Source organism: Eschscholzia californica, unplaced genomic scaffold, assembly GCF_041429995.1.
Source record: "Eschscholzia californica isolate CP2 unplaced genomic scaffold, dmEscCali1.0.p SCAF_5, whole genome shotgun sequence".
NCBI classification, from domain to species: Eukaryota; Viridiplantae; Streptophyta; class Magnoliopsida; order Ranunculales; family Papaveraceae; genus Eschscholzia; species Eschscholzia californica.
This window is the reverse complement of record NW_028238472.1, coordinates 40,322,638-40,345,153: the sequence shown is the minus strand read 5'-3', so window position 1 is coordinate 40,345,153 and position 22,516 is coordinate 40,322,638. Positions and strand designations below refer to the sequence as shown.

The 22,516-nt window shown below is 37.0% G+C and overlaps 1 protein-coding gene and 1 pseudogene across 2 annotated transcripts; one reads left to right on the top strand and one right to left on the bottom strand.

Moving 5' to 3' along the window:
- The first annotated feature begins 10,910 nt into the window (after positions 1-10,910).
- Positions 10,911-11,585, top strand: LOC147539202 (secreted RxLR effector protein 161 pseudogene; annotated as a pseudogene).
- A 4,416-nt stretch (positions 11,586-16,001) lies between these two features.
- Positions 16,002-20,035, bottom strand: LOC147539201 (uncharacterized). Of its 2 annotated transcripts, none has more exons than XR_015225731.1 (2): positions 17,047-20,035; positions 16,002-16,901 (listed from the first exon to the last, which is right to left on the bottom strand). XR_015225731.1 is itself a non-coding variant. In XM_086642193.1 (2 exons), exons 1-2 carry the CDS (start codon positions 17,633-17,635, stop codon positions 16,058-16,060), a joined length of 951 nt encoding a protein of 316 aa, XP_086498319.1. In that variant the 5' UTR covers positions 17,636-20,035; the 3' UTR covers positions 16,002-16,057. The 2 variants fall into 2 exon arrangements, 1 of the variants encoding a protein (XP_086498319.1); XM_086642193.1 differs by having other exon boundaries at positions 16,002-16,419.
- Between the last annotated feature and the right edge of the window lie 2,481 nt (positions 20,036-22,516).

Genomic DNA, 22,516 nt, shown 5'->3' with positions numbered 1-22,516 from the left:
CCTATTTATCTCTCTCCCTCTCTCTCTATCTCTCTCTCCACGGTCTCTCACCATCTCTCTTATTCTCTTATTCTTTCGTTCTTCTTCTCTTATTGTCTATCTCTTATTCTCTCTCTCGATTCCTTATTGTCTATCTCTTATTATCTCACTATCTATGGCTCTTGATTTCTCACTATTTCTGTCTCAATTTCTCACTATTTCTTTATCGATCTCTTCATTGTTTCTCTCCCTATCTCACACAGGCACTGTTCCTACAAAGGGAAGTGTTCCCTTCGTCGAAACCTAACATCGATGAGGGTTTTTGGTCAGACCCTCCTCGAGGATTTCGTGGCCATGACTATTTCGTGGCTACAAATCATTCGTGGCCATCAACGTTTTGTGGGGATAACCATTTCGTGGCTACTAGACGTTTCTTGGCCACAAGACATTTTGTGGCCACGAACTCTGTGATTTCCACATAGAGATCTACACAAGCTGAGGGAGAGATAGAGACTGCGAGAAATAGAGAGAAAGACTGCGAGAGAGATATGTCTACAACGAGAAAAATAAGGAAAGTGATCTACAATGAAAGAGGGAGAGATCTAGAGTGAGAACGACAGAAAGATAATCAGAGAGAGAAGGGGGAAAGAAAACGAAAGCAACAAGAGAGAGAGGGGGTAATTACAGTGAGTTAGAGAAGAGAAGAGGTGGCAATGGTGATCGGAATGGTGGTGGTGTGAAGTTGTGGTGGTGTGAAGTTGTGGTATGTATAAAGTTATAATATAACGTATCTCATGGCAAGTGGATTCTTGAAGTAATCGATGGACACCAACCACCAATTAGAGAAAGATCTCACAGGTCATGCATATGCGCCTAGGTTTAAAGAATATGGACGAAATTACTTACTGAATTAACCAAAAGTGGATCACGACTAAGAGATATATTGTTGCATATAAAACAAACAAAGAAAGATAACTTTTCTACTATGAGGGTTGTGTACAATGCAGAACGAAAAGTCAAGTGTGAGGAAAGTGAAGGTAGGTCAGTAATGCAACAATCTATGAAGTTGTACATGGAGTACCACTATGTAGTCAAGTATAGAGACTATGGAAGTTCAGAAGAGGTGAATGATTTACTTTTTGCACATCCTACAATTGTTCAGCTTGCGTGGTGTTTCCCTCAGTGTGTTGTCATTGATTGCACTTATAAAACCAACAAGTTCAAACAAATGCTCTAGGTAGTCTTAGTCGCGTCGATTGGGAAAATATTTTAAGTGGCAATCGCATTTATAAGCAACGAAAAGACAGAACACTATACTTGGGTTATGAAATGTTTGCAACAGTTATATAGTGCTGGTGACTCTCCTACTGTATTCATTACTGACAGGAAACTCATGTTGATAAATGCAATTGAGATCGTATATAAACAAGAATGTCCGGCCAAGGCTGAAAAACACTTAGAGAACGTAGATAAGGATAAGAAGATGGATACAAGTTTGAAAAAAATTGAGAAAGATAAAATGGTTGATGAGTTTTTCAATGAATGACAGCTTCTCACGTGGGCAGACACTGAGCAAGTATGCAAGACCCGATATAATAATCTCGTAGAGAAATGGACAAAATTCTCCTTAGAGTTGGTAAGTTACTGTCAAGATACATGGTTGTCACTCTACAAAGAGAGATTTGTTAATTTTTGGACGAACAAAATGAAGCATTACGACACCACATCAACAAGTAAAGCTGAGGGAGAACACGGTAGGCTAAAATGTTTCTTGACTAATTCGACAGGAAACTTTGTTTTATGTTGGGAAGCTGCATACAAGTGCTTAGATCTTCAGTTTCTTGGCATCACAGACTAATTTCAGAAAATTTTGAGAAATGTGATGCATGCCCATCAAAGACACCTTTTGATAAATTAAGGAACGTGGTTGCACACAACGCGATGACTATGATGTTGGCATAAATGACCCAGGTTGATCATTACGGGAGCGGGAATGTTTGCCTTTATATACTTAGGTGGACGCATGTGCTACCATGTAAACATGAGTTGTTGGAGCACCTTGGCAATAAAGTACATATACCTCTTGATACCATCAATAGATATTGGAGACAATTTTCAAAGATGTCTTGATTGAGGTCGAGCAAATGAACTATGATGATCTACCTGAACATATGATAGTTAGAGAAAGGTGGTTAAAGCCTCACAACTGGAGAGGGAGCAAATGAGAATTGAACTAAGGTTAATCGATGTTCCTAAACAACAAACACGAGAGAACCTCAAGATCCGATTGTTCGAAAAGGTCGGCCTTCAAAAAACCAAAGTCAGAATGATAGGTCGACTAAACGGGATCCATCTAGCTTTGAGATTTTAAGAAAACAACAAGCGTTAAAAGAGAAATTAGAGAAGAAATTAAAAAAGAAAGACATTAAACGAGAAGTTGGAGAAAAAATAGAAAAAAATAAAGCAAAAAAAAAAAAAAAAAATGGTGGATATGCACAAGGGAGAAGAAGTGAAGATATAAAAAATGGTGGATATGCAAAGAAAAGGGTCCGACGAGATTGTGTTTTCCATAACTAAATCAAATATGAAGAACCATTTGAGTCAATGAATGAAGAAGAGCTCGATCTGAAGATTAAAAGCAATAGAGAGACATTGGAAAGGCATAAACTCATTCCACGGATGTTCCAAATGATATATCCTCCAATGATAGGATCATGTCTTATGGAGTCAATCCCTAATCACATGAAACCATTTGTCCACAACATAATAAATTTCCCGGGGGACGGGCATTGTGGCTTTCACTTTGTAGATACAGCAATTACCGAAGGACGTCAAGTGATGGGTAAAGAAATTTGGCATAAGATGTATGATCACAGTGTTGCGAATGAAGATTTTTACAAGTTAATGTGCATAATAATATCATTCTTGCACTAAAAGAAGTTATAATGTGTATGGGGGATATCCCTCCCTGTAAAAATTGGTTTATGATGCCATAATGTGGATTTATTGTAGGGAGATTTGCTGTTTGGATCCCTTTCATATAATTCACTTGCTGTTTGGACTCCCTTTTTCCAGAGTTGCACTTTGAATTCCCTTTTGACAGAATCAAAAGAGAATATTCCGTCTCTAAAGTTATACTTTAAATAATTCCCGGTTTACCCTTATATAATTGATATTGCACTTCGGACTCCCTAATTTATTTAACTCAAGCAAGCCGATGTGTGCCATGTGAACGGAGATCGAGGATCCAAAGATTTGGTCCATATGAAATGGGAGACTCGTTGGCCCGTCTCTTACCCACGGTTATGTCTTATTAGCCCTAGGTTATGGCTTCAGAGTTCAGAGACCATCGTGAGCTCTCCTTCTACATCAATTAATGGATAATTATCAAATTGACTACTAATGAATCAAAATAAAAGTTGGATTGAAGTCTCTTCTTGTTCTTCTTTCGGAAATTGGCCAAAGTCTCTTCTTCTCTACGTTCTGTTTAATTTTCGTTGACTACTAAATGAATCAAAACAAAAGTTGGATTCAATCTTCCATTATCTCTGTTCAAACTAACAAAAGCAGAGTTGAGTTAGCCCTAATAAACATGCAATTCCAACAGAAATCAAATAAATAAAGCTTTAGAACAACAATTTTACCTTTAAATGAGGATTGAGTAACAAAATGAACCAGGTTCTAGTGCTTGTAATCTGTACCAAGATTGTTCAATCCGAAGAGTTAGAGAGAGAAAGCAAAAATAGAGTTCCATTCACTCTTCAACTTCAGCCATGAAAGAAAATGATAGAGAGAGAGATTTAGAGCGAGAAAGTGGAGAGAGATTTAAGTTAACCTAATTAACTATACCATTACAAATAGATTTTCCATGAAATAACAATCTCGATTCATTTACCATGAAATAATAATCAAATTCCGACAATAGGGAAGAGCAATTTCGCTCCTTACATAAGAGAGTTCGAAGGTGGAATAGCGACCGGAAGATTTAGTAATGGTAGAATTGCTACTGATTTCATTTCTGAAGCATTTGGAATCAAACCGGCTATACCAGCTTATTTGGATCCTATGTATAATATAAAAGATTTTGCCATCGGAGTAACATTTGCTTCAGCTGGAACTGGTCTTGATAATAGAACTTCAGATATTCTTGTAAGTTCATAATGGTATAGTTAATTAGGTCAACTTATTACTAATACTACTTTTAGCATTTCTTTTTTTCTTCTCAATCCATTTGCTTACTCTCCCAGTCAGTCAGATTTTGTTTGCAAGCTAGAGTTCGAATGAAAGAAGATGAAAGTCGATGGAGGGTTTTGACAGTCGATGGATTTCTTTATCCCAGGGTCAGTTAGCGGGTTGACTATTTAGGTTTAGTTAACATGTGGGTTAAAAAATAGGTTAGGTTAGGTTATGTAGAGGGTAAAATAGTATTTCTCATTTGCTTAGGGTAAAATAGTACTTTCATCTCAAAAATATTTTTACACTGTTATATTTAACTATTTTTTTGAAAAAGGGAGTCCAAAATGCAACTCTGGAAAAAAGCAGGCCCGGCCATGGCCCAAAGCGAGCAAAGCTTCGCTTTGGGCCACCACATTTTTGGGGCCACATTTAGGGAGGTGCCTTCAGTGAAGCCTACCAATCAAAGTTTTTAGCTGGCCCAGCACATAAGTAACCTAAGAGTGCGGTCAGATTGGGCTGGTCTTAATCCTTTTACTTCTTTTCCAGAAAATTGGACCCACCAAATTGTTAACTTTTTTCAACAAATTGACTCTAATTTGACACGTCTCTTTTAACTAGCACTCTTTGTGCATCTCTCCCGACTCCATCTCCGCTTCTAATCTCTCTAAGCCACTCTTTCTCGGTATATCCCCATCTTCATCTCTCTGTTGATTTTATTAGTACATGTTTAGTTATGTTATTATCAATTGAGTTCATTACCGTTATTGCGTATAATATATTAAAGTTATTATAACTTGAATTTTACTTATTAATATTCGTCTTACGCGTGTGAGGAGGAGTTTAACAAAGTTGGTGTTTCGTATGTGTATCTTCGTTGTGCGAGAAGTCTTCCTTTCCAGTTGCCAATCCTTGCAAGTACGTTCTTTCCGGTGAGATTGGCGATTAATGCATCGTCCTCCGGAGTATCGACCGCTTCTATTTTCTGAATTCGGCCATTTTTTCTTTCCATTCCTATTCTTTGCTTGTAAGGCACTCTCTCCCGAGTGTAAGCAAGTCTATAAGTATTCAATTCATCGTCTCTTCACACTCTTATTATTAGTGCATGTTATTCCCCTTTCTTTGGGCAATTCCTCCCTGCGTGTCTATCTGATTTTAAGGCTGTAATCAAGAACGATGTAATGTGCCGAAAGCAAGAGTTCATTACGCTTTTAGATGGTTTACATCATTTTTCGTCCTATTAAAGATATTCAAATGAGAGTTGCCGAAAAACTAAGATTTTTCAACCTTTCCAAATACTAACCTCTTTGCAAGGAAATCAGATTTTTCTCATCAATGAGGTGGGGGATTTTGACGCAGTGGCGAAAATTTTGTAGTCCTCTCTCTGATAATGTAAAACATAAAACTATTTTTCTTATTCAGAGTTATCTCCTTCGAATCAAATATGAGATCTCAAATTCAATGTTTTACTATGTCACTCCGCGTAGATAACAAACACATTACTACGAATCTTGTATCCACTTGACTTCCAAATATGTTATATAGCGCTAGGTCCTACTTCTAGGTACTAAATGTAGTTTGAAAACTAGATTTACCTCATGCTTTAAGTCACTGAATGAAGCCCTACAACTTTGATGCTTAAAGCAAGAGTTGTCTGGAAAAAACGACGACAAAATCGCCTAAATATCATCTGGTCCCATTTTAGCATCAAGGTGCACCCATGTCTGATCAGAGGCGGAGCCAGGAATTGATGCAGGCCCGGGCTAAAAGTTTAACGTCGATAAAAAGTAAATTTTTATATAAAGAATACACAAAAAAACTTTTCACCATGTGAATCTTTAACTCGTTTCACACAATTCATGGGGTAATTAAGAATTAAGAACCAAACAGGCTCTGATGTTGTTAGTTTGTAAAGAAAAGACTAAAAAGTAAGGACAGGGACTTGAACTTGTGCCAATGAGGTGGACAACTAACCATCATACCACTACACCAACACATGCTTTTGTTAAAATGAATGACTGCTTTGGTTAAATAATTAGTAGGTTGACCCGGGTTGCAGCCCGGGTTAGCCTACTAACAGCTCCGCCCTTGTGTCTGATGGCTAACTTTTGCGATAAATGAAGCCACAATGAACAGAAATACCATTATGTATGCGTTTGTGAATGATGGAAGAGATGTTTAATATCTATATAGATTTTATAAGATGGACTCACGGTTGGCCTAGGTCCATGAGGGTCTAAGGTGAACTTTGAATTTGTACAATATAGGGGGCCTCATTTTCCGATTTTGCTTCGGGCCCCTACAAAGTCAGGGCCGACCCTGGAAAAAGGGAGTCCAAACAACAAGTGAATTATATGAAAGGGGGTTCAAACAGCAAATCTCCCATTGTAACAAAGACTTTTGCTCTCCCGGTGGTGATATTATCAAGCAATATGAATTGGACCTTCTTGCCAACTTTGACAAGGTCATCGAATTACAAAAAATGGGATATGATCGTTCTTGCTTGTAAAGTTTCCGACATGCACGTGTTTAGTGTTTTTTTTAGAGATGTAATTGAGAACTTTTATTATATATAACTAACACGAAGTTGAATGTTTTGATTTTACATTTGTTGTTTTTTATGTGTTAATAATATTTGACTTTTTTTTTTGAGTTATTTCCCAAATGGCCCCTACTTTATGACCAGCTTCCCGCATAACTCTTACTTTATCGAAAATACCTAGATGGCCCCCTTTGACCGTTACCGTTCATTTGACTCTTAACTTTTCGTCTGATTTTTCAAAAGTACCCTCCTTTTTAATTACTTCATATCAATCAAATTGTTTCTCTTTCTTCATCTTCTCCAAATTCTTTCTCTCTCTTCTTCATCTTCTCAAATTGTTTCTCTCTCTAAAATCAATTAAACCACTCTCTCCCTAGAAATTTCTTTTAGAGAGAGAAAAAAAATTTGATTCCCTGAAATTTCTAGAAGTGAAGAGAGAGATAGAGAAAGAAGAGTTAAGGATGGTTTAGAAGATCATTGCTTCTGTTTCTGTGGATTTTAATCCATACCCAAAAAATGTAACTTTTTTATTCTCCCAAAGGTCTCTCACCCGTTACCCGTTCAATTTCTTTACAACGTAATTTGTTGGTATTTCATTCAAATTTCTTTATGGATTTGATGGTCTGATTCAGATTTTTTCCCTCCCAATTAGGGTTGCTGTTACAATTTCCTTTTACTTCCTGATAAAAGTATTGGTTAAAATAACATGTTCATGATGTTTGGGTTGTTTTCTCTATTTGGGTATGAATCTCAGCTAATTTCTTTGATTCGAGCACTCATTTCTAGAAAGAGAAATGGGTTTACATTTTCCTTTTATTTAGTGAGGGTTTCTGAAGAAGTTTTCCTTTTTGGGACCCTGTGAAAATTTCAGTTAACTACTTTAGTTTAGGTAAATAAATTCTTAGAAATCAAGAAGTAGTCTTTGAATAACTCTTAGTTTGAATGTTTCTTAGGTGAATCCCACTTAGTGAAGGAAGCTGTTAGTTTGTTATTTTTTCAATTAGCTAGTCACCCGTTGTAAAGGCTCTATATAAGCTTGACTATGCTTTCCCAAATAATAAGAAACTCATCTAGTAAAAGTTAACTTGCTTCTTGAGTAGTCTATTGTTCTACCTTACTATCTCATATTAGGTATCAGAGGAAACTATGGCAGCAGAATGAAATAACTTTGTACAACCTGAAATTCTAAAATTTGATGGTCATTATGACCATTGGAGTATGTTAATGTAGAATTTCTTGAGGTTGAAGGAGTATTGGAGTCTAGTTGAAAGTAGGGTCGTGCAATATCCAGAAGAGGTGGTTTTATCTGATTGACAAGTTAAAACCTTGGAAGACCAAAATCTGAAGGACTTGAAGACCAAGCTATAGATAGATCTATATTGAAAACTATCTTAAAGAAGGATACAACAAAGGATACAACCAAGAACTATTTATTTCAAGCTATAGATAGATCTATATTGGAAACTATCTTAAAGAAGGATACAACAAAGGATATTTGGGATCCAATGAAGAAAAAGTATCAAGGTACAGCTAGAGTTAAGAGTGCGCAGCTTCTGGCTCTTCGCAAAGAGTTTGAGATGCTTCACATGAAGGAAGGAGAGTCTATTAACGACTGTTTTGCACGAACACTAACAAGATGCGGATTCATGGAGAAAAGATGAGAGACGTGATGGTCATTGAGAAAATTTTGAGAGCAATGACGCCTAAATATGATTACGTTATTTGCTCCATTTGAAGAATCAAATGAGATAGATGATATCTCGATTGATGAACTCCAGAGCAGCTTACTTGTCCATGAACAAAGAATTATTGGTCATGTAGTTGAAGAACAAGCATTGAAGGTGAGTCAGGAATATAAATCCCCTACGCAAGGACGTGGTCGTGGAGGATCTAGAGAAAGACGACGAGGACGACAAGGTTCATGTGATAAATCTACTATAGAGTGCTATAGTTGTCATGAGTTGGGACATTTTTCATATGAATGTCCTCATAGATAAAAGGATATCAAGGAAAATTTCATTGAGGCCGAAGAAGAAATGTTTCTGATGTCTTATGTGGATGCCAAAGAAGATCAAACCAAGAATTTATGGTATCTTTATTCTGGTTGTAGTAACCATATGAGTGGAGACAAGAGGCTATTCAAATATCTAGTTTATGTGTGAAAGGAAAAGGAGATATTAAAATTGAAGTGAATGGAGTTGCACATTGTATCTCTGGAGTATTTTACATACCCGAATTGAAAAAAATCTCATTAGCCCTGGTCAGCTTCAAGGAAGAATACTTATTGTCATAATGGGAAACAATATGTGCAAAATGTATCATCCTAAGAAGGGCTTAATATTACAAGTAGATATGGCATCAAATCGTATGTTTCAGATGAAAGCAAAGCTCATACATGAAGATAACAAATGCTTTAAATCCATCACTCAAAATGATAGCTAGTTGTGGAACTACAGGTATGGACATCTAAATTTTAACGATTTGAAGATTTTGCAACAAAAGCACATGGTGGTTGGATTACCTCAGTTGCATACTCCCTCAAATATATGTGAAGAATGTGTGATCGGGAAGCAACACTGTGAAAGTTTTCCTAAGAAAAGCACTTAGAGGGCCTCTCACATACTTCAACTGATTCATTCAAACCTTTGCAGACTGATAAAACCTAATTCAAACAGAGGTAAAAGGTATTTTATGACACTCACTGATGATTTTAGAAGGACTTGGGTATATCTTTTATCTAAAGCTCTAAGCATTTTCAAAAAGTTTAAAACTTATGTCGAGAAAGAACATGGATGTCTATTCAAGTAGTTCGTACTGACTGTGGAGGTGAGTTTAATTCACAAGAACTTACCAATTTTTGTGATATAAATGGTATTCGAAGACAGTTAATAGCAGCTTATACACCTCAACAGAATGGTGTATTGGAAAGAAAAAATCGCACCATTATGAATATGGTACAATGTATGCTTGCAAGGACAAGGTGCCAAAAACATTTTGGCCAAAAGCTGTAATATGGAGTGTTCATGTTCTAAACATATGTCCTACAGTTGTCTTAAAGAGTATTACACCCGAAGAGGCTTGGAGTGGGAAGAAACCACGGGTGTCACATTTTAAAGTTTTTGGATGCTTAGCACATGCTCATGTGAGTGACAACCTAAGGAGCAAACTTGGCGACAAGAGCATAAAATGTATTATGCTGGGAATTAGTGACGAGTCCAAAGCTTATAATTTGTATAATCCAGTCACGAAGAAAATCATAATAAGTCGAGATGTAATATTTGATGAAGGCAAAGGTTGGGATTGGCCAAATGCAGAGGAAATAGAAATTATTGTTGATTATGGAGCGAATGAAGAAAGTTCAACTGATGATATTGTCTCTAAATCATCGAAGTCAGATACTGACTTAGCTGAAAATGAATTAGATGAAGATAGTTCAATCACACATGACACCATAAAATCAAGACAAAGGAGAACTCTGGCGTGGTTTACATATTATGTAATTGGTAATGAATTATCAGATTAAGGAAGTCATTCTCAACTAGCATTATTTGTTGAGAATGACCCAATTAAGTTTGAAGATGTTGTAAAACACTTAAAGTGGATGAGCCTAGAGATTTAGAAATTGAAGCAATTGAGAAGAACAATACATGGGAGCTTTTGAGTAAATACCATTGGAGTAAAATGGAAATATAAGACAAAGATCAACAAAAATGGAGAGATAGCAAGCACAAAGCAAGATTAGTGGAAAAGGGTTATGCACATGAGTATGGAGTTGACTATTCAGAAGTATTTGCACTCGTGGTAAGATATGATACGATTCGATTGGTGGTATCTTTGGCAGCTCAAAACGGTTGGTTCATCTACCAACTTGATGTGAAGTCCGCTATCCTATACGGTGAACTACATGAACAAGTGCTCATCATCAACCTCTAGGTTATATAAAGAATGGAGAAGAACATAAAGTATACAGGTTAAATCGAGCTCTATACGGAGTGAAACAAGCTCTTAGAGCTTGGTACATTCGTATTGAGTCATATTTTTTGAAGGAGAGAAATGTCTATATGAACATACATTGTTCCTCAAACATGGAAAAGAAGGTAAAATCTTAATAATGTCTTTATGTGGATGATCTATATATACAGGAAACAATGAGGTTATGTGCAATGAATTTAATACATCTATGATGCTAGAGTTCGAAATGACGGACTAAGGAAAAATGCATTATTTCCTAGGCATTGAAGTAAACCAAGCTGCTGATGAAGAATTTCTTAAAAGATTTCAAATCAGTGATTGTAATTCTGTAGAAAATCCAATTGCGCCAGGAACAAAACTTACCAAAGATGTTGATGGAGTTAAGGTTGATAGCACCTCTTTCAAACAAATCGTTGGGAGTTTGATGTATCTTACTTCCACGAGACCTGGCCTAATGTTTGTTATAAGTCTGATGAGTAGATTTATGGAATCGCCGATAGGACTCCATCTCCGAACAGCAAAAAGAATTCTACGTTATCTAAAGGGGACTATCGACTTTGGATTATTCTACAAAAGAAAATCAAAAGCAAGGATGGTAGGATTCAGTGACAGTGACAGTGACAATGTTGGTGATTTGGATGATCGAAAAAACACTTTTGGTTATGTATTTATGTTTAGTGTCGCGGCTATTGCTTGGTCATTGAAAAAACAACTCATTATCACACTATCAACAACTGAAGCAGAGTATATAGTTGCAGCTACATGTGCATGTCAAGCCGTTTGGATGAGGAGATTTCTTGAGGAGTTAGGTTGTTCACAATGTGAGCCTACTCAAATATTTTGTGATAATGGTTCAGCTACCAAGTTATCCCAAAATCCTATTATGCATGGAAGAAGCAAGCACATAGACGTTATTTAACCATATTCAGTGTAAGGGAGGATGTGAAGATTTCAGTTACCTACTTTAGATAAAGTCAAATAAATTCCTAGAAATCAGGAAATCTTTGAATAACTCTTAGTTTGAATGTTTCTTAGGTGAATCCCATTTAGTGAGGGAAGTTGTTAGTTTTTTATTTTTTCAAACCGTTGTAAAGGCTCTATATAAGCCTTATAAGCCTGACTTTGCTTTCTCAAATAATAAGAAAGTCATCCAGTAAAAGTTAATTTGCTTCTTGAGTAGTCTATTGTTCTATCTTACTGTTTCACAGACCCTTAGTATGGATATCCCTTCATGATGTTTATAGGGTTCTCTTGGATCTAGTTGAACTTCCCCTGTTTAGTTTTGTTCCTAGTTATAGAAGATTATTAATTGATGGATCTAGGATTAGTTAATTGGTGGGTTTCTGAGATTCATTTATGAAGTCCTTTTGGTGATTGTGGTGGGACTTCTAAATTCCACGCTCACCTTCAAGAAAAATCTTGAAGGTGACTAACAAGGGTAAATGGCAAACACCCTCCTTACAGCTTTGTCAATGAAGCATCACCAAGACACCAACCATCAACACTTTTATCCATGTATTTTTTTTTTCTGCTTCTCACATTGGATTAAATAGAGAGATGAATCGTCAAATCATTCTTTCCCGACCACCTGATATAATATCTCGCTTTCGGCTGACCCAAACCTACCTCCTCATTCGTGGAATCCTAATAATTGTAATCTTCTAGATTTCATCTTGGATCTCAAGTCTATGACACATAAACAATTCTTCATCTCCCCAAGGTTGCGCGGAAAACCCACAAAATAGTAAGAAAATGAGACGATGGTGACATCTCTATTTTGCTTTTTCTTCTTTTTAAACTGGTACTTGGCTTGGGAAAGCTATTATCTAAGTTCCAAATGAGAGGTAAAGTTTTAGAGAGAGAAAGTGAGAGAGGGAATTTATTTATACTTCAAGCATGTTTTGAATGATAAAGCAAAAGGAAAGATCACTAAAGACAGTAACGGAGTTTCTGGATTCGATAAATTGGATCTTCAACTTGACGTTTCTTAGTTTAATATGATATGGAGAATATGTATATGTGGGTTTTCAAGGAACGGCCTGAAAATTGATTTTAGAGAGAGAATTAATTTGGAGAAGATGAAGAAGAGAGATCAACAATTTGGGAAAGTTGAAGAAGAGAGAGATACAATTCGGGAAAGTTGAAGAAGAGAGAGAAACAATTTGATTGATGGGTGAAGTAATAAAAATAAGGGTATATTTGAAAATCCAAAAAGAAGTTAACTGTCAAATGGACCGTAACAGTCAAAGGGGGTCATCTGGGTATTTTCGATAAAGTAAGGGGCTACGTGGGAAGTTGGTTATAAAGTAGGGGGTCATTTGGAAAACAACCCTTTTTTGTCAATAATTAACATCGGAAAAAAAAACGTCATTTCGTGACTTTTGAAGCCACGAAATGTTTCGTGGGTTTGAATTACACGAAAGAACACCAAAACAAAACCCATGTATCAACCCATGAAACAAGACTTAACTCTTAAACACGCCTATACCATTTCGTAGATTTAGGAGACACGAAATTTTTGTGGGTTTGAATTGCACGAAAAAATATTGAAACAGAACCTATGTCTACAACCACACAAAAAGACTTAACTCTTAAACACGCCAGAGCTATTTTGTGCAAATACAAGATCCGACGATGTAAAGTAGATATGCCCTTGCGCAATACTCCTTCTGCTTCGAAGAATTATTCTTCGACTTTTCAAATATATCTATCAGAGATTCTAGTTTCACTGTTTTCAAATTCCCGTTGTTTAATTCATCCTTCGCATCTTTACGGCTAAGTCCTAGAGTTTTATTCATTAGATCTAACACATCATCCAAGTACATTAAACCACTTGTCACGCCATATACCGCATTTCCATCAATAGGGAAATTGACGATGTGTTTCACATCGTTAAGTGTGATCATCATCTCCTCAAAAGATAAATGAAAGGTGTTGGTCTCTGAAAAAAACCTTTTCTACAAAGGCATTAATAAGTGCCTCGTCTAGCCTTCGATACACATGTTCAATAATTGATTGAAACCAATAATTTTGAACCTTTTGTTTTACGAAATTGTACTCCTTGTTGAGGTTCCATTTATCACTCCACCAGTCGTGGGCTTGGCAGTCAAAACTCGATTCAGAAGCTGAAAATCAACTTGTTATTAACCCAAAATTAAACAACATATGTAAGAGAAAATATTAAAATAATTGATCATTCCAAGATAAACACTTAGCTTGCCATGCCATATATGGTTGGTAGTGTGCAACTTGTAGTACTTAAGTAAGGATCAGTCCGCAGGGAATCCGTCCTTATCAACAATTAGTTCTGCCTCGTTACCCGCTACTTCTCCTACTGCTTCTTCTACCTCTTCTTCTCCATCTTCGTCTCCCGCTTCTGCTCCCACTTCTTCCCCTGCTTCTTCGCCCGCTTACTAGCCCATTTCTTCTCGTCCGGTCCTCACCCGACTTTTCCTCGGCCAACTCCTCCTCGTCCGACTCCTTCTCACCGGCTCTTCCTCACCGACTTCTCCTTGCCCGATTCCTCCTCGTTTGATTCCTCCTCGTCCAAAATTTGTGGGTTCCACAACAACTTTTCTCAGCATTTCCTTTGGAGCATAATTCCTCATGTCGGACACGTTCAGACATAGTAAGGGGTTCTCCTACCGGTAGGAACCACAACACGAGTGGGGGAAGGTTGAGTAGGTTCGTCCACTTTCGGTTTTTTACGCCTACATAACAAAATATTCTAAATAAATATACTGACTAATACCAAAATGGACCATTGAATAAGTCGAACTGATGTAACTCAACTCTGCAAAATTTCGTGGGTCTAAGAGGCACGAAAAATTCCGTGAGCAACCCCAAACCCACGAAAAATTACGTGAACAACCCAACCCACTAAAAATTTCGTGGAACTGCTGACCCATGAAACGTTTTGTGACTTACAGACTCACGAAATATCTCGAAGCTCGACAGTTCCACAGAATTTGGTTCGTGTTCATTGACTCATCTCACACTATTATGATCTCTAAAACAACACAAATCTAAACCCTAACAACCAATATTTTCTAAGGAAGAAAAACGAATACAAATTTAAACCTTAAGAGCCCTAGATTACAAAATTGGATTTTTTTTAGGGTTTTAGGCATGAAAAACAATTAATGGAAGTAGAAGAAACATTACTACCTCTCTTGAGGAGGATTGTTTGATGATGAAGTTTGATTTGAACGCCCCATACTTTGATTGTTCGAAATTGTTGAAGTTTCGTCTTTCTCTCTCTCTCTAGAAGTTGCTTTCTCTGTTTTGTTTTAAAGAGGGAAGATCAAGAAAAAGGGAACAAGTAGTAGAGGGAAAGGGGGAATTGGAAAAACACCAAAATAAGAAAATTTTAAATTTGTTGGATTTTTTGTAAAATTTAACGTAGATTATTCCAGAAAGTTTCTTTCTCCAAAAAATCTTTTAAATTTCTCATCTTCCATTTAAAAAATTTCACCCCAGATAACCCAGATAATTTTCTTATTTCCCCAAATCCGTGGCCTTATCAATAAGGTCATCTTTTTTCATTCCCAAAATAATCATACCCGATAAAACTCATTCTTTCTCTAAAAAAATATCATTATCTTCTTCTCTTCTTCAATGGACGATGAAATCTTCTTCTTACATGGTTCAAATCTTCATGGATTTGCAAAATTAAGATTAGTCTAAATACGATTAGGGCGACGATCGAGAAGTTCACTACATTAGCTACTACGATTGTAGTTTGAGAAAATCGAATTGGGTGTTTATTCAAATAAAAGAGAACATGATTGTCGACTCAGATGCAACAATGGTGATGAAAATGAAATTTTCAGATTTGAAGAAGAAACTTCATTTTTTTTTTATCGATTTACAAATCGAGTTTGCAAAATCTGAGCCTGGGATTACATTCTGTAAAGCTTGGAAATCCAGTTTGCAATTTACATTATGCATATCCTAGTTTGCAATTTACATTTTGCAAACTCGAATTTGCAATATTGAAAACATAGTTTGCGTAAAAAAAGAAAAAATGATGTTTTTTTGAGTTTTTTTCGAAAAAAAATGCATTGAAATTGGATCTTGTTAGAATGGTAATGAAAAATCCTTTCTAAATATATAAATTTCATAAAAATCCGACATTTCAATAAAAAGTGATATAGGTTGAAAGTTTAAAAAAAGTATAAAACAAATAATTACACAAAATGATAAAATGTTACTTTTAGCCTCTGCATGTTTTTACCTAAATAATAATTATGAAATGTTTTGTGTTTTTTTTTACTTATTTTCAATGTTAGTTTGACCTTTTTAGTTATTGTCCCTTTTGGAAATATACTAAGACTTTTTTTTTTTGATGAAGAGAAATACCATTAAATAAAAGAGTCTATTACAAACCAACTAAAATTCGGAAATAAAGGATGCGACATCATTCCAAATTTTCTTATGACCGTGGGTTCGACCCCATTTAGCTAAAGCATCTGCATAAGTATTACAATTTCTAGACACATGGGTGAATATAATTCCTGTGAATTTGTCCTTGATGTCTTTGATCTGTTGGATGATACTTTGTGATTGCCAGTGAAGACTTCCTCCATTGCCATTGAGAGCTCGGATTATCGCCTGATTATCACTCTCTAAATGCACATAAGATAATTGAAGTTGTATAGCACCTAGAAGACCAGATAATATCGCTAAGCTTTCACATTCTTCCGCATGTTGCCCTCGTACCGTATCTACTACAGCTATTATATAGTTGGCCTCTGCATCTCGTATAATGTAACCGATTCCAGCCTGTTCATTTAAGTTAACGAAGGAGGCGTCTACATTGATCTTAATATATGGTGTCGATGGAGGTCTCCATGTTTGAATATTCGTTTTTTCCTTACATTTAGTGGTAATGCTAGACTCAGTTCTGAGTGGAGTGGTTGTGGTATTGTTAATCCTCTCTATCATCTGTAATGGATTTTGTTTATTCGTCATAAAGCAGTTCCCACATCTGGCTTTCCACAGAAACCATAAAATTTTAGCATATAGATTAATAGTTTCTTCCTCTAGAGGTTTCCATTGTTGAATCCACTGAATTGTGGTAGTAATATGATCCGTTCTAACTTGGAAATGAAACCAGATTGCTTTCGCGAAAGAGCAATGCAGCATAACATGATCAAGAATCTCCTCCTCATTACAGTTAACACAGGAGTAATTATTACCAATAAATTTACCAATTTTTGCTTTTACTGGTTAGCTATTCGTGCAACATTTCCAAAGAAATAGTTTAATCCGGGGAATTGTGTTCATATTTCATATAAAGAACCAGTCCATCTGATCTTTTGTAGTGTAAAGTGTATTGTTCCGTAAAAAATTATACATGGATTTAAGAGAGAAATTACCTGATTTCGTCAATGTCCAGATGGCTTTATCCTCCTCGCTAGGATTAAGATTGATGCTGAGAATAGCACTGCAAATATCATTGTTAAAACACATATTTATGACGTTTAAGTTCCACTTACCATTCGTAATAAGTTGGGATACCTTATCTAACGTACAACCTCTATCATTCGTAATTGGTGGCGGATGATTAGGTATCCAATAGTCAGTCCAAATATTGATTTGTTCACCTTTGTTAATGTTCCAAAAAATAAGACTCTCACTCTGATGGTAGTGTTTAGATATAGATTTCCAAGGCCAAGAATGATGATTCTTGGGTGGCTTGGGTTTATGAGAGTTATGAAAATACTTCCCTTTAAGCACTTGAACCCATATAGCATCCGGGTTGTTGATAATGCGCCAGTTAAATTTGTGCAGAAAAGCTTGATTATCGAGTTGGGGTAGACGCAGACCAAGTCCTCCATGTTTGCGAGGTTTGCAAATTGAATTCCAGTTGATAGTATGGAAAGTTTTGGATTTTCCCCACCAATAAGTCCTTTGAATAGACTCAATGCTGTCACTAATGCCTTTAGGAAGGGCAAAGCACTGCATTTGGTATCGGGGAACAGCCGCTGCGATAGTTGAGAGAACTACCGAGCGGCCAGCTTGCGAGAGGAGATGAGTTTGCCATTTGGCAAGTTTATTTTTTATTTAGGTTATGAGGGAATTAAAAGCATGTTTCTTGTTACGATCGATAAAAAGTTTAGTGCCCAGGTATTTATCCCCAGAGGACGACTGATGAACCTTAAGTTCTCTAATAATCATACGTTTGAATTTAGGGTGCGAGTTTTTAGAGAAAAAGATGTTCGATTTAGTATAGTTAATCATCTGGCCAGACGCTTCGCTGAACTCCTTCAGAATTTGTTTAAGATTGAAAATATTCTCTAGAGAGTTTTGCCCTAAAATGATACAGTCATCAGCGAAAAGGAGATGTTTGATAGAGAAGTTCGAGTGAGGAATTGGAAAGCCTATGAAAGAGGAATCATTATGATTTTTCTCTAAAAGACGACTAAGACCTTCCATGGCTATGGCAAAAACAAATGGAGAGAGAGGATCACCCTGCCTAATGCCCCTGCTCACATTGAAAGTACTGCAAGGACGCCCATTGATGAACACCGCCATAGAGCTGGTAGAGATGCAAGTTTGAATGAGATTGATCCAAGTGCTCGAAAACCCCATCAGATTCATAACATTCTCCAGATAACTCCATTCAATTCTGTCAAAAGCTTTACACATGTCTAACTTTAGACCAAAGTAGTTTTTGGCACCCTTAACTTTTTTGAAAGAATGAATGAGTTCTTGACTGATGATAATATTATCAGTGATTTGTCTACCAGGAACATAGGCTCCTTGAAAAGGAGAGATGATATCAGCCAGAATGGGTTTCAGTCTATTAACTAGAATTTTGGTAATGATTTTATATGTGGTGTTCAACAAGCTAATAGGACGGTAGTCGGCCGGCGATTGGGGTGTTTTAGTTTTGGAAAGAAGGCAAATATGAGTATGGTTAGACATCGCTGGTAAGGTAGAGTTCTGAAAGAAGGAGGAAGTCATGAGTTGAATGTCTTCCTTGACAGTCTCCCAATTAGATTGGTAGAAATACGGAGGAAAGCCATCTGGGCCCGGAGGCCGCCCCAGGCTTGAGAGAGAAAGTGGCCATCCTAATCTCATCATACTGAGGAAGCGCTGTGAGAGACTCATTCTGGATAGCCGAGATTTGCGGGTAGAAGCAATCCTTAATAGTCGAGGATATCGTAGATCCCGCTGTGGTGGAAATCTGCTGAATATGATTCGAAAAAATCATCGATATTTCCACTTCATCATTAGCCCAAGTATTATCTTCCCTCTTAATGGCCAGAATCTTATTCTTACGAAGTCTAGTGGTGGCCTTGGCATGGAAATATTGGGTATTTCTATCTCCCAAGTTAATATTAGCTATTCTTGATTTTTCCTTCCATAGACTCTCTTGCTGAAGGAGGAGATTTTCGATCTGGGAATATGTATTTTTGAACTCTTCTGCGTTTTTAATCATCTGAAGATTTTGGGTGAGCTACTTAATATTAGTTTCCAGATTTCCGAAGATCTCTTTGTTCCATTTAGAGAGTTTAATGGCAAGGGAATTAAGCTTGGATTGAATCAGATTGGGGATAGTGAGCCAATTGGAATTGATGAAGCTGGCGCAATTGGGGTGTGACATCCAAGTGCGAATGAATTTGAAGGGTTTACGGCCAAGAGCCGACTGATTCTTGGTAGAGAGAAGAATAGGGTTATGATCAGAACCAAGAGTGGCGAGATGATTAATCCTGGAATGAGGGTAACTGGTGAGCCAATTATAATTAGCCACTACTCTATCCAGTCGCTCTTCAATAAGATTTCCTGCAAATTGTCTGTCAGTCCAAGTATACGGATATCCAATAAAACCTAAATCATGTAGGCCCAGATTATTAATAATATTCTTGTGCTGTTGAATAGTAGGAAGATGAGCCGGTTGACCTCTCGACTTCTCCGATTGATCAAGAATGCAGTTGAGGTCACCTACAACTAGCCACGGGGTATTGTCATTAGGGACCAGTTTAGCTAGAGTTTCCCAGGGTTTCATCTTATTGTTTTTATATGGGCAACCATAGAAACCCGTGAGAAAAATCTTACTACCCGAAACAACCTGTGTACTCTTGACATGAATCATATTGTTATCAGCGTGAATAACGTCCATGCCATAGTTGGTAGACCAGAAAAGGGCGAGGCCACCGGCTTTATTAACAGGTTCAATGACATGTTTATTGTAAATATTAGTGATATTCAACATTTTGTCTATATTTACATTCATGCATTTAGTTTCGGACAGAAAAAGAATGTCCGGGTTGTGAGCTTTAATAAGGCCGAGTAGATGTTTGCGATTAGCAAAATTATTGCAACCACGAACATTCCAAGCCAAAACAGTTAAATCCATAAGGCAGAGGCCAGATACTACACCAAATCCCCCTCCACCTAAACCGCTCCCACTGAAGGCAAGAACCGATATCTCAAGGCAACCTCCGAAGAACAGGCACAACCTAGAAGCACAAAGGAAATACCGCCCAAGAAAAGACTGCTACCTTAAAGAATAACTTACCCCTTTAAAGGCGCTCTTGGATGGCCCCTAAACTAGACCTGCACAAACCAGAGAAAACAGGCTACCTAAAATCAAAACTAAGCCCCACTCTAAAGGCACCCTAGAATGGTCCTAGTACCTATTCTGAACTCAACCTGATCCAAAACCACTCACCGATACAAGCACTCCTAAAATCTAATCCTACCCTCTGAAAATAAAGGCACTCACTCAAGAAAGGGAAAGAGAAGAACCCAACAAAGCTCCCCCAAAATCGAATCCTGCACACTGAAACCGAAGCAAAAACCAAAGTCTAAACAACCCTAAGAAACTACACACAACTACTACCAGAAAAGAAAGGTGGTACAGCTAAAATGGAGTCAAGCAACAAAAGCTAGGATATATTAAAGATCTAGATAGCATGAGGACTGACACCAAAAAACTACTAAAAATGAGATCAAAATAGTTGAAATACTACTAAGCATATACAGATCTAAAAGCTTGAGAAGTATAAAAAACCAAGATTAACAAGACATCAAAATAGTTGTAATACCACTAAGCATATACAGAACTAAAAGCTTGAGAAGAATAAAAAATCAAGATTAACAAGACATCACAAAACATAGTCATTCCATTGCATGCATCCTATGAAATTTGAAAAACAAGATAGGTATAGAGGATTAATACTCCCTGGATAGTTGAATTGAGGGGATCTCCAAGTAGCAGCTAAATCGACTAGTTTGTTTAATCTTTCCGCCCATCCGGTGTTCGATAAGTTGAATCTTCTGTATCAGCAATAACTTGTAGAGATGCTTGTCCTTGAAGTGTGAATAGTTGTTGGCTAATGATGGTGATGTAGATTTATAAATGAGTTGCCCTAGATCTGGACTATGATGGTGATGTAGATTTATACTAAGACTTGATTCCTATTTTGTTCAAATTCAAATATTGATGAGTTGGACAATTAGAGATATTTCAAGAATACACTCTATGAATAGTCTTCTTTGAGATAATCTCGATTGGTCATGCTATGACACTAGTTGAATCCCCTCCCAAAATGAGCTTTGAGATCTGCATCTACTTGGCAAAGGGTAGTGCACTGAAAGCGGGCAAACTTCAACTTCATCTACTGGCCTGCATCCAAGGAAGATCCATTAAAATCCCCTGATTTTGCCTGACCCAACTGATTGAGGTTTAGTGTTAGACTCAAGTAGGAAGTGTTCTTAAAGGAGTAATGAGCTGGTTCACTCCAGATGTTTATATCATTTCCATATCCAACTTCCGACAATGTCAATCGATGATGGCAAGTGTTTTTTAATACAACTCCAAAGCCATGAGGTCCCTGGTCATTTTGAATTTCTTAAATTACCATGAGGTCAGTCTTCAAACCTTTAAACCAAGGTTACTTTTTTAAGAAGATAGGTACATTTTCCAGGTGACTGCATGGGAAGACAATTTGTCAAGCCAATTGAGCTCTTCAAGTGTGGCCTTGGACCAGTTAGGTTCAACCCAACTGCAGTATAGTTGTTCTTTAGTAGACTTAAAAATCTTGAGCAGCAACACTTGGACCCCCCCAATGGGGTGTTACATACCCAGTGTCGAGAAAGATACAAAATCGCTTCATTGTGGAAAGCATATTTTGTTCTTCGCGATTTTGTTCTTCGTAGAAGCATCCGGAGCGATTGCTGACAAACAAGAGGTATTGCTAATAAACAACATATTCTTCTGCAAACTTTTAACTTCAACCCAGACCCACTCTACCTCTTAATCTGAAAACTCGAACCAACTTTCCGGAATAACCAACAAATACTCAGAGAAGCTTTCCTCCTCACTCCACCAAGTGACTGATAAATAGACATGGCGTTTTGGGCTGATAAAAGACACCCCAACTAGAGTTTGTTGGAGAGTAAACTCCTAAACTTCCATAAAGATCTAGGCAATAAAACTTCACATCAAAGAAAACTGAATATGAATGAACCAAAGAAGGTGGTGGCTTTCCGACAATAAAGAGATTTTCAAAATGTTATTGGACTTGAGTTGGATTTTGTTTCATGGGTTGACCTTAGATTCGAGTACAGATACAGAAGATAAAATCTTCGGTGAATCAGCCCGAGAATCAGTAAGTTTTGTGGAAGCTATTTGGTTTTGGAAGGAACTTTGAGTTGTAATTCTGAGTGTCTCAAAACAGAGATGACACTCAGTGCATTTATAGTTATTGAGCTTTACGTTTTGTTGAACTCCCTATTCTCTTACCCTATCTACTTGACCATCTGTAGAAACAGTAATGTTACATGAGATCCCCAGAAAGAATAATATTAATAGAAGATTAACAACAACACCAAGAA